This window comes from Coturnix japonica, chromosome 6 (assembly GCF_001577835.2).
Source record: "Coturnix japonica isolate 7356 chromosome 6, Coturnix japonica 2.1, whole genome shotgun sequence".
NCBI classification, from domain to species: Eukaryota; Metazoa; Chordata; class Aves; order Galliformes; family Phasianidae; genus Coturnix; species Coturnix japonica.
The window spans coordinates 28,275,385-28,291,392 of NC_029521.1; the positions used below are offsets into that span (position 1 = coordinate 28,275,385).

The 16,008-nt window shown below is 41.2% G+C and overlaps 1 protein-coding gene across 1 annotated transcript in view; it reads right to left on the reverse strand.

Annotated features, from left to right (window-relative positions):
- Window positions 1–2,691: 2,691 nt before the first annotated feature.
- CPXM2 (carboxypeptidase X, M14 family member 2) overlaps window positions 2,692–16,008 on the reverse strand; it is a 61,056-nt gene continuing 47,739 nt past the window's right edge. Inside the window, exons 9-13 of the mRNA XM_015867589.2 lie at window positions 15,085–15,264; window positions 13,912–14,209; window positions 10,953–11,092; window positions 10,598–10,697; window positions 2,692–5,728 (exon numbers count right to left, since the gene is read on the reverse strand). Of these exons, the coding sequence (XP_015723075.1) occupies window positions 5,475–5,728; window positions 10,598–10,697; window positions 10,953–11,092; window positions 13,912–14,209; window positions 15,085–15,264 (972 nt within the window). The 3' untranslated portion in view covers window positions 2,692–5,474. The remainder of the gene's footprint in view (window positions 5,729–10,597; window positions 10,698–10,952; window positions 11,093–13,911; window positions 14,210–15,084; window positions 15,265–16,008) is intronic.

A 16,008-nucleotide genomic window follows, 5' to 3' on the forward strand; every position in this document is an offset into this window, starting at 1 on the left:
GGAATGGAAATAAACTGAATTAAGAGAGAAATCTTTCTTTCCATAGCCACATTTTGGTGTTACCATCAGTAAATATGCAGAGGAAGTCTTTTGCTTGTTTTGTTTCTTGTGAAGAAAAGTGGGTTTTTTGTTAGTTTTTAATCTCATTCTCCAGAAAGAGCCTATCCCCTATGTCATTTTTAGATTGAGAGGTTATCACAAGGGAGCCCACACTGGGCTCCCACTGCCTGGGCACATAACATGCTGCCATGCTTGAAGCAGCATCCTGTATAACCTCAGGTCTGGATATATTCTCTTCCATATACCTTTTTTGCTGACCTGGATCTATCACTTCATCACATTTTTTTAATACTTGCTGTTTATCAACTCTCCAGCTTTTTTCTTTACATGCATGTATGTAGATAACCAGAAAAATTAATCTCACTGAATATTCATTGTCTTCTGGAATAGTATTGGGCTAAAGATGTAGGCAATGGTAAAAAAGGTGCTATGCTCCTTTGCTGTACACTGCCATACTTTGAGAGCAGTGTATGTGAGCCTGGCTGGTGGGGATGGGTGTCCATTTCATAAGCATTATAAAGTTCTGTTCTTGGCGTTTTTGTTGATAAGTATGTTCTTTTCAGCTAACAATGAGTTGAAACGATATGTCAAAAGTCATCCAGGGAGCCCCTTGGAAATTCATGAAAAGCATAAAGCTGTTCTTTTGCTGCCTGCTAAGCAAGGAGCATGGAGTCAGTGGGAGTGCACCATTAAAGAATGTAATGTGAAGAAGAAATCCGAATCTCCACAGGGAAGGAAAAAAAAACTCCATAGCTTGATGGGTCAAGAGGACAGAGGAGCTACCACAAAAACTCATGAACAAGTTGTCCTAGAAATCTGAATGTAAACTTGCTGAGTTTGCAAGTCCCACCTCGACGTAAGCAGGCACTACAAACTGTATAGAGATAGAGATGGCAGGGAATGGTTATTTACTGACTCACTGTTCCAGGCACATTCACCATGATGGCTTCACTGACCATAAATTCTGCTGCTCAAAAATCTTATTAAAGTGTCACAGTGAAATACAAAAATGTCATCTCAAGCTAAATGACCTTTAGAAAGAAATTAAAGATGAGTAAGCACGTTAGGCTACACCTACAGATGTGATTTAAGCTTGGAAAATTGAGGAAATGTTGGAATAAGGACCTTCACCAACTACAAGTTAATCACCTGAAGCCTAAAAACAATCATATGTTGCATTAAAGGCTGGTACAAATCTTAATGAAGAGAACTAAACGACACACATATGTAAGAGTGGAACTAAGATTACTGGTGAAATCAACCATAAAAATCACTTCCCCACTCTCCACGTGTGCAACAGTGAGAAAGGAAAAAGATGTGAGTCATACCTTCTTAGTAAGAAATAGGGCTTCTTTGCCCTGTTGTTGGATAGCCATAGTCATACACATAGCTGTCTGTCCAGCCCAAAAATACACAGCTACAAGAGATGATGCTGCCCCAGCCTATGCTATTGGCACAGGCTTGTATACTTGTTCACACCTGGCTGATGAGTGAATTCATGTGGAGACCATTAGAAAAGTAAACAATAGAGAGTCACTTCTCACTCCAAACTTGGGCATTTATATGCCAATCTTAAAGGTTTAATTAAGGAAAGGTGTTGGTGTGGAACCACTTGTACTCCACCCCATGTTAACCCACCTTTGTTCACTTGTTTCTCAGAAAGGTCAAGCACCCACTGCAGGATGATGAAAGTAAATCTGGTTGTGTAACTCTGTTACTGACAGCAACAATCCATACTTTGGTAAAATGTCCCAGATTCACTGAAAATATGAGCTGAAGGTAGAGTGAAAAATAATGAGCTGAAGTCAGAGGGAAAACAACTATACATGGATCAAGGAGGGGAAAGAAGGTGAGAGAAACTAAAAATACACAGCAGGCATAAAACATCCCATGAAAAAAATTGCATTTCTTCTGCAGCATCCTCAATAACATCGTTTGCGTTCATTTTTATCAGCGTCTTTTATCCACACAGAGTTCAGCCTCACACTCAAAAGCACAATAGGATAATCCTAACAGTTTTCTGATTAAATTTGAGTTAGAAATTACCGCAATTCAGTAGATCCATCCCAAAATGTGTAAGTAGGTACAGATTTAGTAGATACAGTATAATTGGCTTCAGCATTCCCAAGCTGATTTGCAGACAATGAGCTTTGTCTTCCAGAGGTTTGCATACTTGTAGTAACTAAGATGGATGAGAAAAACAGACACAGTATGATAGAAATTATGATCATTACAGATCATTACAAGGATTTACAAATAAGTAACTGGATGACATAGCACAGTTACTCAAAGCAGTGGGCTCAAGCTGCATTTTGTGATTGCAGGGCCTCTGCATGGGAGCAGATGACTGATGGCTGGTATTATCAAGGAGAATGGAATATGTCCTGTTTTAACCTTATTTTATTTAACCTTATGTTTATATCAGGAATGATCAAAGCTCGGCAGTCCCCATGTAAGCATCTGTTAAAATGGATCCGTAATTATAGAAGGAGTGTATCTATCCTCCAGTTTTATTTCTTGATGCTTCTGCAGGGTTGCATTTTTTCTTTTTCCTACAACAGTAAAAGCAAATGAGATGAAAACCAAAGAATTTAGAAAAAGAATAGCTGTACTAAAGACATGGAAAAGATAGACAACTGTAAAATACTGCCTTTATTGGGTTGTTGTTGGATCTACATAGAGATTAAATAGCAGTACCACGTATTTAAGTGAATATTTAGCTCTCAAGTGCATAACTATAGCAATAACTAGGGCACACTTCCTTTTGGTATTACTGTATTTAGGGCAGGCATAAGCATCCTGTCTCAGCATGAGATGTTCACACCTCTGAAGTTACTCCTTTTGAACTGGAGTGTTTGGTCTAAAAGTGCTGAAAATAAAGCAAAAATTGCACTGATGAGTGCATTTGATGGCTATTAGGCCATTTACTTAGTAATGCCTGGACCAAAGCAGTGTGAGGTCATCTGCCTTAGTCATAGTGCTGCTGTGCTGGGTACATGCGAACATGGCCACCTCCAGCATAGAGCACCAAGGCCACCATCTCCAGCATCTGGTGGTACTGAGGTCTTAGCAACCAGGAGCCATTTACTTTTAGCTCACAAATATCAAAGAATTTCTTATCAGAGCCTCTCCTTGAATAAAAATATCTGATGACTGAGATAACCTCATACCTGTGAGCAGAGCATGAGGACCTTTAGGTTTGTAAAGTATGTTATTTCAAAGTAGAAAGAACTGACCTGCCTGGACTATGACTGTCCAACTACTGGTTTCTACCTTCGGTCCAGCTATCAGTGACTCAAATGTGGCTGCTCCACTCCCTGTATGACTGTTCAGACCTCCACCCCCAGCAAGATGGCTGAGACTTCACAGGACTCCATAGAGAACCAACCTAAAGACCTTGATAAGATCATAACACAGAAAACCTGGAAAATTGTTGTGGTGGCAAAACCTATGCATGCCAATGAATGAGCCAAATTAGCAGGAGTACTGATGTGCTGTCACTGCTCCAATATTCCTCAAATACTTCTCATCACTGCCCAAGAATAGAATGACATCTCAGCTGCTAAAAAACCCTTCTTGACAACTGTGCCATTACATTTGCTGTTCAAAGCAAATAAATAGACTACAGAATGTTGAAAAAGTGGTAAATAGAATGGCATTAGTAATACGCAATTCAAAATGCTAATATAGCGATTTGATTATTTGTTTGGCCCTATGATTCAGTTCAAACAGTGCTGGCAATGGAGCTGGAGTTCCATAATTTCAGTTGTAGAGAATTATGTCTGCACTCTGCTCTCTTCTTTGTTCCCTTGCTGTCACACAGATTGCTGTTCAATGGTATTTGCAGAACAAGGATAGGCTGAAATTGTCTACGAAATTTAAGAACAGGGCTGTTTATTTTGCAAGGGTTCATTATTATATTATTCACTCTGCCTTATTTTGCCTTTTGTGTTTTCAAGATCCTTTGCTGAGAAAATAAAAATAGATGTAGTACAGATGGCACATGATATTCTTACAGTAAGTTCTCCACTCACAGTTTATTCCTCTTCGGTCTTGGATAAGGGTTGGGTGAACATCTTTTCCAAGAATCACATCAGTATAGGCAAGCACTGTAATGGCAATTAAAAGGTTCTAAATAAAACTCTATGTGGAAGTGCACACTGTGGCCTCACAACCATGCATACTAGAGATGTTTATTTATCCACAGGCTTATGACTGACTAAGAAGGTACAGCTGGCCCTTCTTTTGATACAGCCAAGGTCACAGCATTGAACCTAACAGAGCAAAGTTGATTTCCACCAGCTGATGGCTTGACCAGTGTTTATTTAGTTCATTCTTTCCAAGACCCGATCAGCATCTTTCCCAAACCTCAAACCCATTCTGCTGTACAACTTTGTTACTTAAAAGCCAATAATAAAGCACAAGTCCAGCTCTCAGAGCGGTGAGGCCAGGAAAGCAGCAGCTGTAGTGGCAAGACAAACAGACCGTGTGGAGGAAGGCGAATCCCTGCCACGCTGTGGGAGACAGCACTGTGAGGTGTGCGTGAGCACAAAGGTGCTTACAGGCAGGCCAGAATCAAGAAGAAAGATGCTGTCAGTGGATTTTGCCCACGCCCAAGCTTGCATCCACAAGGAAAGCTTCATTTCAAGTCTTTTTCCTGCATCAGAGAGGAGGTGCAGTGGCTGCAGCAGTCCTTACCCAGCGCCCTTTTTGTTAGCTGTAGTTCAGAGTAAAAAACACAACCTTGAAAACAGAAAACACTGGGCACTAAGTTCTGGGGTCACCAAGCATTCTTGAATGCCAAAACAGAAAAGCTGAGATGGGTTATTCGTTTCAGGATAGTTTTTTCCCTGGAGATTACAATGCTTGTCAAAATGTGGATTTACATGGAAAGGGAGACCAAAATTTGGACCTATTTTAATGATGTTCAGCAGAAGCTGTGCCCTCTCAGCTTTTCTCCTGCGCAGGAATAAAATTTAAAGGTTGTCGTAACTTTTTTGAATAGCAAAAATATATCAATTTTATGCTTTAGCAACATCTTTCCCTCCCCCCGCCCCCCAGTCAAAAGTATTACTGATTTACAAGTATCCTTTTTTTTCCCTTTGCTATTCTTAACGAAAACAGATTTACATAGGATTAAATAATCCACAGGCAAAAAAAAACACCCCACCCAAGACATTTCATTTTAACTTGAAACACCTTTTCATTCTTCCCACCTCTCCCCCCCAACACACACCAGGGCTTATTTCACTTCAGCTCGAACCAATCTTTGCTTCCAGTTTTTTCGCCACATTGACAAACCCACATCCAGCTCCACTAACAGAAAGGCCTCAGACAGGGAAATGCGTACGAAGGGATGGGCTATGCAACTCTCACTACTGCTACAGCTGGGCTGATGTTGAAGGAACCGGGCTCTATCTGCGCTGCCTCCACTGCCGAGCCCGCTGCCGGAGCCGCCGCAGGGACAGGCTGATGGGCTGCTTCCCAAATTTCCTCATGATTTCCTTGATCCTCGCCAGGTTGGTTTTGGAGATGGTGAAGTCACAGCGGGTAGCTCCCATGTCGTAGCCCACTTCACAGTTCTTGGTGGCAGTGGTGTAGCCTTCTGCTTTCACACTGACCATGTATTCCCCTGGGTTGAGAAGGCGCCAGTAGTCCCCATCAGCTCCTATATGGAAAAGGGATGCTTTTAAGACAGGGCTCCTTTCTCCTGCAGTGCATACTGGTACCCATCATGAGCTAGAGATTGCTTTTCAACTGACACAAGTAGAGCTGAGACACTGGACTGGCAATTCTGCATCCCTTCTTCACAGCCACCCAAGACCTTGTAGCTAACAACCAAACTCATGGCACGCTTGAGGCCATCACAGAAACCCAGTAGTCCTTTAATATGGAGGAATTCTAGGCTGAAGGAAATGTCTCCAGTAAAACCAAGCCAGAAGAATCAACTGCAAGAAGAGCAGTTCATTCCCAGAAAGGACCACCTTAAAATCAACACATAGAATGCCTTCATGTGAAAGCATGAGGAGGAAAAGCAAAAAGGGGTTAAAAATAGCACATGGTAGTGACATTATTCCCCAGGGAAAATTGAGGAAAGTGTTACTGATGTGAATGCAGACTCGCCAGCACATGGGTAAAGTGACAGCCTCATGGTAGGAGAGTGACTATGAGGATGCCCCGTGGCACATGTACCTCTCTCCTTCTCCTGCCAGCCCTACAGGCAAACATGGCATCGACATTTTCAAAACAATGGGGGAAAAAATAAAATAAAAAGACAAAAGGTTTCAATCAAGCATGCAATTCTATACATAAATAGAAGCACAGTATCTCTCGCACAAAAATGATTTTTTGTTTATTTGTTCTTGTTTTTAGCTCTAATGACAGCTGACAGCCTTACTACCACTAGCCTTGGGTTGCTTGCAATGCAGTGTTGCAAAAGCTAAAGATCATTTGGGTAAAAATATGATATTTGGAAAAAAGATCAGACTGGCTGGCCTTGGTTTAAAGAAATATGATTTTAATTTAGGGCATGGTAAAGATTGCAAATAGCAAACCTTAGCAAAACAGAAATAAGAACTATATTGTGGTATTGCTGCCTCTGACTGCAAATGTGAAACTGTGTGCAAGTATGCCTCTGTTAGTTCTTGTATAGCACCTTGCTCAGGTTTTCTTCCAGCCACTGTGACCCACTGTGGGGTGATGGCCAAGGTCCAGATTTCCTATTTTTTAGGACCTCAGGAACAGCGCTCTTAGAATGGGCTCTCTGAGGAGCTCCTTATTTAGTTATTCTCCCTTGCTGTTGGGTCTGTTGGCACACTAACCAAAAGGCAAAACTGAAAGCTGCCCACGTTGCTTGAATTTCTCCCTAAGGGCACATTTTGAGCTGCAGATGCCCCTCAGCTCTGGCAATTCCAGTGCTCCCACTGTGGCTCCCCATGGGCTCAGCATGCAGCCACACTGTGTTATACCCCTCAAGGGAAAAGGGGATTAGGAAGGGGATTGGCTTCCCACTGGTGTGTCCACCACCACATCCCTAGGGACGCTACATGCCCACCCCAAGGCTGACCCTCATTTTTCTAACACATTTAATAAGCAGTTTATCACAGCCACACACCAAGGAAACATCTACACACTGACACACCACTGAGAAATCATTTCAACACTGAATATCAAGCTGTGAGCAGGATGCATTTCACTCTTTGATAGGATCATGGTGGTGATGGGTTGATGGTTGGACTGGATACTCTTAGTGGCCTTTTCCAACCTGAATGATTCAATGATTCTTTGTACTATGATGACCCCCATTTTAAAATTAAGCTACTGACATAAATGTAGCAACTTGTATTAACTACATTACATAAATTACCCTAATACTTTGTTATCTGCAAAAATGTCTCCAGAAAAGCAAATGATAGTTCTGCATGCCTGATACATATAACTAAAACCTAACTTTTCTCCACTGAAAGGCAGCCAGCAAGGAGGAAAAAAAGGAAAAGTTCTAACACTAGAAGTATGCCTAGCTGAGACTAATGACATTAAATACGAACTAGATGCTACTTCAAAATCCTTGAGTTTGGTTATATAATGTATGCTGAAAGCACGTCAAGTTTACCAAAATATTCATAATTTTTTCTCTGAACATTGTGTGAAATTAAATTAATTACGCTTAATTGCAAAAAAAATCACACAGAAATGCACAAGTCTTTGAGCTCTGGTACAGGCTCCAGTACAAAATGCTTCACTGGAAGAGATCTGTATATTTCTTGGTCAAGACTTGCTTTGAGATTTCCAAAGTGTGCAAAATCAGAAAATGTTTCACTCTTCACCAAATATTCCAGCTTTAGTCATGTATTAATTGTTTATGGCATGCAGCTGGTAGCAAGAAAAATACAATCCTTTCCCAGGGACTGGGCAGCCTGGTCTGGTGGTTGGCGATCCTGTACATAGCAGGGGCGTTGAAACTGGATGAGCGTTGTGGTCCTTTTCAATCCAGGCCATTTATGACGCCATGATTCAATGATACTCAAAAAGTTGCCACCAAGTCTGATTTAAAACACAATGGCCACAGTAAATCAGAAGCATTTTGCAAACTTCTTTCCCTCTGTATTGGAAATTCCACTGATCTCTGCTAGTGGGAATGATAAGATGTGGTTTAGGGATGTGGTTAGTGGGGATGGTGATGATTAGTTGGACTTGATGGCCTTCATGGTCTTATTCAACCAAAATGATTCCATGATTCTAAGACAACCCAGAAAACAGACTGCATTTGCAGCATCAGGAAATAAGGGCATCCAGTGCATTCCTTCACCCAACTGATGAACTCCTTTCCAAAGGTTATCTCATAGAAAATAGTCCACATCTAATCATGACACCATATAGAATCATAGAACAATTCTAAATCAAATATAATCACAGTTAATCAATAATTGCATCTGCATCAAGAGAAAATGGCATAATCTTCCATAAAGTTCTTACTCTCAAAATCAATAATTCCAAATAGCCTATTAGTATTATCAGCTTAGTGCTGCCAGTCTCCTTTTCCCACAAGACATATTGTACTTCCAAGAGAAAATAAAAAAGTGCTTTCTGTGCACATTTGGTGAGAGGTTTTCTCAAAGAAAACAATGTTGTTCAAAGATAATTTTGTCTAATTTGTAGTCTACCATGTAGAAGCACCAAAGAAACAGCAGGATCCTTAGAGCCTAGCTTGCTTTAAACAAATGATACATGAATAAAGACAGTGGCCATAACTCTTTTCCCATTTCATAGAATCTTCATAGAATCATAGAATTGCCTGGGTTAAAAAGGACCTCAATAATCACCCAGTTCCAAGCCCTGGCTATGTGCAGGGTCTCCAACCAGCAGACCAGGCTGCCCAGAGCCAGATCCAGCCTGGCCTTGAATGCCTGCAGGGATGGGGCCTCCTTGTGCAACCTGTTCCGGTGTGTCACCATTTGGACTACTTTTATGTCAAGACAATTGAGAGGTTTAAATGGATATATATATATTTTAAAAGGTATAGAAGAAAGGAAAATGTCAAAAACATGCCTTTTTTCTCTGATGCTATATGTGGCACTTGAGCTTTTTGTCTCCAACAACATAGAGGCTGGTAACTGTATAATACAAAACATGATAAACTCCTGTAGCTCCCATCTAAAAAGTGATTTCCAAACACAGTATCAACTTCAGCATTTATCATTAAAAATAAAAATAATAAAACAGTTTCTTTTGTTTTTACTGAGAAGGCCTTAAGCCACAAAAGCTCAGCTGTAAGCCTAATGCAAGTAGCTGTGAGCTTTCAGGTGGTACAAGCTGGGCTCTGGGACCTTGTGCACTTCTTCCATATGCTTGTTCATTGTCTTTAAATAGTTGGTTTTTCTTTCATGTGAGAATCCAGCATGTGGAGAGCTGGAGCCTTTTGCACTTGTTTGGCCTCAAGCAGAGAAATTAATTCCATTAGCAGAATAATGCAACTTATAGCTTGTGGCACTCCTCCAAGACAGAGAAAAACAACTGATTACTTCCATTCCTGCTATCTTCTCCCACTTGTCCAATTGTGAAATATTTAAGGAAGAGTTATTACTGACTAATTAAGAATCTCTTACTCAATGTTGTCTTTTACAACAAAGACAGAGTATCACTGAAATAAAATTACCTGTAAACTAATCTAGATATTCCAAGATTTATCATCAGCTCCAATGAAAGATTAAAGAGGTTGAAGTCTCTTATCTTTGTGGTTCTCCATAGCCTGGATTCAGCCAACACACCAAAGTGCATCAACCCTGTACCTCAGCAGCCAGTCCCTGCCCTCACCTCTTGCTTACCCATCTCCTCTCCATGCCCCACTCCCAGTGGCAGAGTTCTCAAGTTCTCTCAGCCACTGGGTCATAAGCAATCACACAGGACCTCCACAAACACAACAGCTGGTGGACACCATCCAGCCCCTGACCTGCCAACAACAGTTTTTGGGTATTATGATTAATCCTGTAGTCACTAGCATCTATTAAAGCAACGCTTTATTTAGTGCCATGTCTACTTGCCAAGCCATTAAATAGGTCTGGAGTTTACTTTGAGTGCAAATAGCTACATCTGGGTGTAGATCAAACAAGGCTAACAGACATATGTGCATTTTTTACTTTTAGCTATACATACTGAAAGTTAATTCTCAGGCTGACAATAACCCATACAAAGCAGTGTTTTGGCCAAGCCCCATCAAACTCTCTTTCCCAAAGCTGTGATGCTTTGCAGAAGACTGCAGTGCATGAAACCCCTGCCCTACAGCAGCTGTTCCTCCTCCGGACACAGCTCTGACTCACATCTCCAACACATTACCATTACTTAGAAGCCAGAGGAGCACTCTGCATGGCAAGATGCTAAGACAGCCTTGTTTGTCAGCGCTGCAGTTACTCCGGGTTGAATTTGCATTAGCTTTTCATGAGAAAAGGAGGAATAAAAATTCTTTTAACATAGCTTGACTCAAGCAATTGATTTTGGGTAGATGGAAGGTTATCTGCTCGATACTATTGCTATATATTACCTGTGCGAATGTCATGGTTAACACCTTCTACTGAAATAATGGCATTTGGGATTCCTCTTCCATGTATGTCTTTTACTATGCCCTTGATGCCCCTATGGACCTGTTGGGAGAGCATGCAAAAAAATAAACATTACTTATCAAGGAGCAGTGCTGTCATTAGAAAGATGGAGCAAATCATGAATTCCACATGTGAATTAAGCATACCTATTTTGGGGTTCATACAATGTGAATTCAGCTTACAAATACTGGCAGGATCCCAGCAACACTGAATAAGAGAGACAGATATCAACACACAGGTAAAGCAGCAGAAAAGGAAGCCAACAAGTGGGTCAGGAGTTTTGGTGCTCTTGAATACCTGCTCCATGAAAACGATGAGGGACTCCCGGTTGTTCTCCCACTCCTCGGGCAACTCGCTCTCGTGGGGATACTTGTCACAGCCCACGTAGATGGACAGCTCAAAGCAGTTGGTGTGCAGATAGCTGAAGTCATTTATGCCTGTCAATGGGGAGTAAAAATACATTAGAATGAAATAAAATGGAAAAAAATGCAGTTTTAAACATATATCTAGTGTGTGTATGTATGTATATACAAGCTTGTAATGAGTGAAATAATCCATTCTGTGTTTCCTCTTATGCAAAAGAATAGAATCTGCATCATCACTCTGTGGTGGGGACTTCCATTAGAAATCTGTCCTGACCAAAACCCAGGAACATCAGTGCCTGTGAGGAACTGCAGCTTGTCTGCATTACAGAAAGCTCTGTGACCTTTACAAAGGTCTTGACTGCTACGGAAGACTGTATTTAGATTCAGATCTCAACTATTTCCATTTTCAGCTTACTTTTCCAACTCTCGCAGCTATTTTCCTTTGGAAAATGCAATTTATTAGCTCTTCACAACCACACAGATAAGATGGTAGAGTCTATGAGTATTAGAGGAAGGAGTGATCAGAGCTTTCTTCATTACTATCCACTTGTTTTTATAATAAAAAAGGATTAAAATGTTTATTCATGATCACTAAGTGTTATACATCACGATGGCAGAGATTATAAGGAAATGCATTTACATCTAATGGAAAAAAGTTAAAAACTATAAGTCCTGTCCAATTACCACAGAGCAGTAGTCAAATATTTAATGAGACCTCAGAGCCTCCTGGGTGCAGAGTTGGAGGGTTATGTAACACAGATGTTCTGCTCTTCACATTTGTTGGTGGGGAAAGCCTGAATATCAGGCAGAGACATATGCTGCACCGCTTCCCTTCCATCAGAGAAACAGCCGAAGTTATTTTTTTCCCCCTCTCATTTTCTATCACATCCTGATTAATCTATTGTGAAATGTTTTGCAATACATAGCAATTGCTCAGTTTTAGTACGTGTATTTTAGAAAATGGCTTAACGTTGCCAAGAGCAACTCTCTGAGTAGTGTCTTAACAGGCAATTCCAGCCCTGAAAACACTAGAAATAAAATAAAATTCATCTGTTCTTTGCCTTTGAGCAGCACACACCGTGCAGAAATGTTACATGTAAATTTGCCTAAAGAATTTGCATTCACTGCAGTCCAAAATGCATGCAGAAACTGTTATACATTGAACTAAAGGGTAAATAAACAGAAACTTGAGTGACCAATGTATCTACATATGTGTCAGTGTGGGAATACAGAGGGAATGGAATGGCAAAAGTACGAGAGAAATTTGCTTTCAATTCTAGAATCATATTTGGAAAACACAGGGTGCTGTTGGTTACTGTCAGCTGTAGAATACGTCTATGTGCGTACGTGCATGTCTTTCTCTCTGTGTGTACACATATCTACACCACAAAATTAATCCCATTTCTCCGTGCAGAGGAAAGGTCTAAAACCATCCCACAGGTTGAATGGAGAGCACACCATCTGAGGTTCAGTCTAGGATCTGGGATGCAAAGAACAAAGCAATTTCTCTCAAAGACAGTATTGGAAGTCTTATTATTATGGAATCAAGCAGGATATGTAATATAATGAGAAACATCATAAAGAAATAAAATAGATCAGATGAACAAAATCCAATATGCAATCATTTCTAAGAAATCAAGATATTATTCAGCATCCATATTGCACACCATTACTTAATGTAACTTAATACCAATATCTGTCAGTGACATGGCCAATGCCATCTTTCCTCTATTGATTCATAATTGTGTTTCCGTAGCACTTAGGAAAATTAAGCTCATAAATTAAATAATTAAGCAGTCAAGTTAGCAACCAAGGGTTGTTTGTCTTTTTTTAAAGAAACAACTTATACTTTTCAAAAAGAATTTGGAGAAATGCATACTAATATATCATTAGACACTGGCCTTGCAACCCAAGCAGTTCAAACTTCCTCTTCCCACTCACTGAAACTCACCCACCACTTTTTAATCTCCTGAATAAATATTTGAGAAGTTAATTCTTGGCTCTGGCCTTCAAAGGCTGGCCAACATTATTCATATATGGGCCAAAGTAAAAGTCCAAAGCTGAGAAACGTTTATGCAGTGGAACTACCTGTAAGTTACAAACAAGAGCCAGCTCCAATAAAAACGTGGCCTGCACAGATGCTTTCCTGCATCTGTTTGTCATTAGGGCTGCAGTGGCTCCTGTTGTCATTCAGGCATGCAGCTTCCTTCTTAATTCTGTAGAAAGTGTTGTCTAACTGATGCACCTGGAAATACAGGTTTTGAGTAGAGCTGTGATGATTCTGCAGGGTGCCTCATCAGTCTGCTCAAGTGTGCACCCATAGAGATAACTGCAGCTATTGCTGATCGTAATGTGTCTTTAATTGGGCTTCCCTGGAAAGCGATGCTGTGTCTACACTACATGACACAGCTTCCCCTTTGTGCTCAGTGACAGTGACACAGGCTGGGGCACACCATGAGTGACATGCTCTGTAATTTATTCTGGCAGCAAAAATGCCTGCGGAGCCTATTCATATTTTAAGTGTGAGCATGCCCAGGTCTCTTAAAAAGAGGATGGCAGCAGGCAAGCAGGTCTGTGGCTTGAAGCAGCAAGAAGGCTGAGGTTCCCCTGATATAGGATTTGGACTGGGTTGTTGTTCTCCCAGCAAACTGTCTTTAATGTACAGAATCTATATATTAACACACTACACTTCTGGAAACCCTGATAGTAAACCGAACGGCCACTGGGTATTAGTGACAAAGCAGCCCCTGTCAATCTGCTGCTACCTGATGACATGCAATGGATGGATTTCCAGATGAGGAAATACAGCTCTCAGAGCACATTTTACCACCCTCTAGATCCCTTCCAACGCAAGCCACACTGGGATTCTACCAATTTCCTCAGGCACCTACTTCCAGCCACAGTGTGCCACGAGGCGCCATTCACCGTGCCATCCTCCTTCTGGAAGTCCTCTGTATGACATGCTCTCCTCCTCGCGTCTGTCATCAGCCGGTGCGTAGAGGCGTAGGAGTAGGCGAGCCAGCGAAAGACGTGGTCATCTGGTGTGGGTGTGTAGTCCTGTGTTTTCCAAAGGGACCTCACCATGTCGTAAGGGTACGCCACCACCAGCTCTCCTCCCTGCAGATTGCCCCCCAGCACAAAAGGAATTTTTTCCATCCATGCAATGATTGCTCGCGTCTCCACTGCCACCTAGGAGAGAAGTTAACAGCTCTGTTGTGGCCTGTGAGATCTGGTAATCTTCTGGAGGCAGACTAGAGTGAGTAGTCAGCATAAGAGATGTGGCCAAGAAGAAAATACTTTAATGACAGTGTCTGCCAGACACGTTTTGGAGACCACTGACAACCCATAAAAGCTAACACAAACCTTAACATTTTTGTTTTATCCTGCAGGAGTGATACTGGGACCAACAAGCTGTCAGATCATAACGCTGTGCCCAGTGGCATCAGCTGGAATGAGTTTGGGAAATAAGGGATTTTAAGCAGGGAAATATTTCTAAAGCTCACAGAACTGCCTCAAGTTAAGTGCCTTCCCTGCAAACAGGGGAAGCTTGGCCACTATAAATAGTAATTTCAAATGCCATGCAAAAAATAAGTTAAATTTTAACATGGCTAGCATAAGCCACTGTGATGTTATTTCAAGCAACACCAAGAAAAAATAACAACACAGGAGAAATCTGCATGGTGTATATCTTTTAAAAGGGCTCATCCATGCTGCAAAGCCTGACTCAGAGATGAACCCAGCTGTGGGCTTATGTTTCTGTTTCTTTACCTGACTAGGACTCAAATTTGGGTATCAAGTCCTCCAGGCTTTCTCTCTTCAAAGGAAAAGATGGCACTGTAGGAAGCTGCTCCCTTTCCAAGGGCAGCTCCTAAATCATGGGACCCAACTGTATCTTTGTGGTGCAATTTTATTTCCATTGACTATCAGGGAAGCCCAGGCAGTTGTCTTAGAGCAGGTATGCAGCTTCACCAGCAAGCTGCATCTTCCACAACAAACATAAAGCCCAGTCTTTCAACCCACCCCCAACTTCATCTTCCCATCTCTTCAGAGTCAGTGTTACTTACAGTGGCATTTTCAGACAGGTACCAGTCAGGAATGGGGATGTGATGGTTTGGAACTTTCCTTTTGCTCTTCTTCTGATCTTCAGACTCCCAGAGTAAGGAGTTTAAATCGGGGAAATTATTGTTGATGTCAATGCCATCCTGAGTCCATCGACCTAAAGACCAGCCCCCTAATTCTGAGCCCTTAGATTGAAGAGAAAAAAAAAAGAAAAGAAAAAGAAATGATAATTCAGATTATGACAACCTGTGAACCCAAGAAAGTGAGTGGGGATGATCCATGCAGAGAAATGGAAGGATGAATTAATTCTATCACTGAAAGGAAAACATGAGGGTTTTTTTTTTCCAGTTGATTGAGATAAAGCCAAGGACAAAACACCTGGGGTTAGACAAAATGTCCTGGTTCATGTTCAAGGATTCTGCTGAAGACTATTTTTCCCTGGGTTACACTGGAGATGGCATTCATCCCTTCCACAGCTGTGAGCACAGCTTTTGTATTCTAGTCTGCTGCTGCAGACTGCCCAGGAAGAGCCCATGAATTTTCCTTACCTGTTGTCTGCCTTATTCCAGAATGAAATAACATGATGCCCAACACACTGTGTGCTCCTTAAAGGTGCTATATTAAATTTCAGCTACAGAGGAACACAGATTTTCAAGCACTTAAGCTTGGTTTCCCACAGGAAAACAGTCTGCATAAATTTTCCACTCCCCATGATGGTGCTTTCACTGATTGACTCCTCAGTACTGTTTGCTGTGGAAGACTTAGGGCCCCTCCTTTCCATATACATCCTCATTTTGCCAACATCACATAAAGACAGATACAAACTTTTCCCCAGGTAAGATGCTTCAATGGCTTATGTTTGCTTTGATGTTTCTGTTTTTACTTCTTATTTTGATTCTTTTTGTTGCTTGTAAAGGAAAATTAAAAAA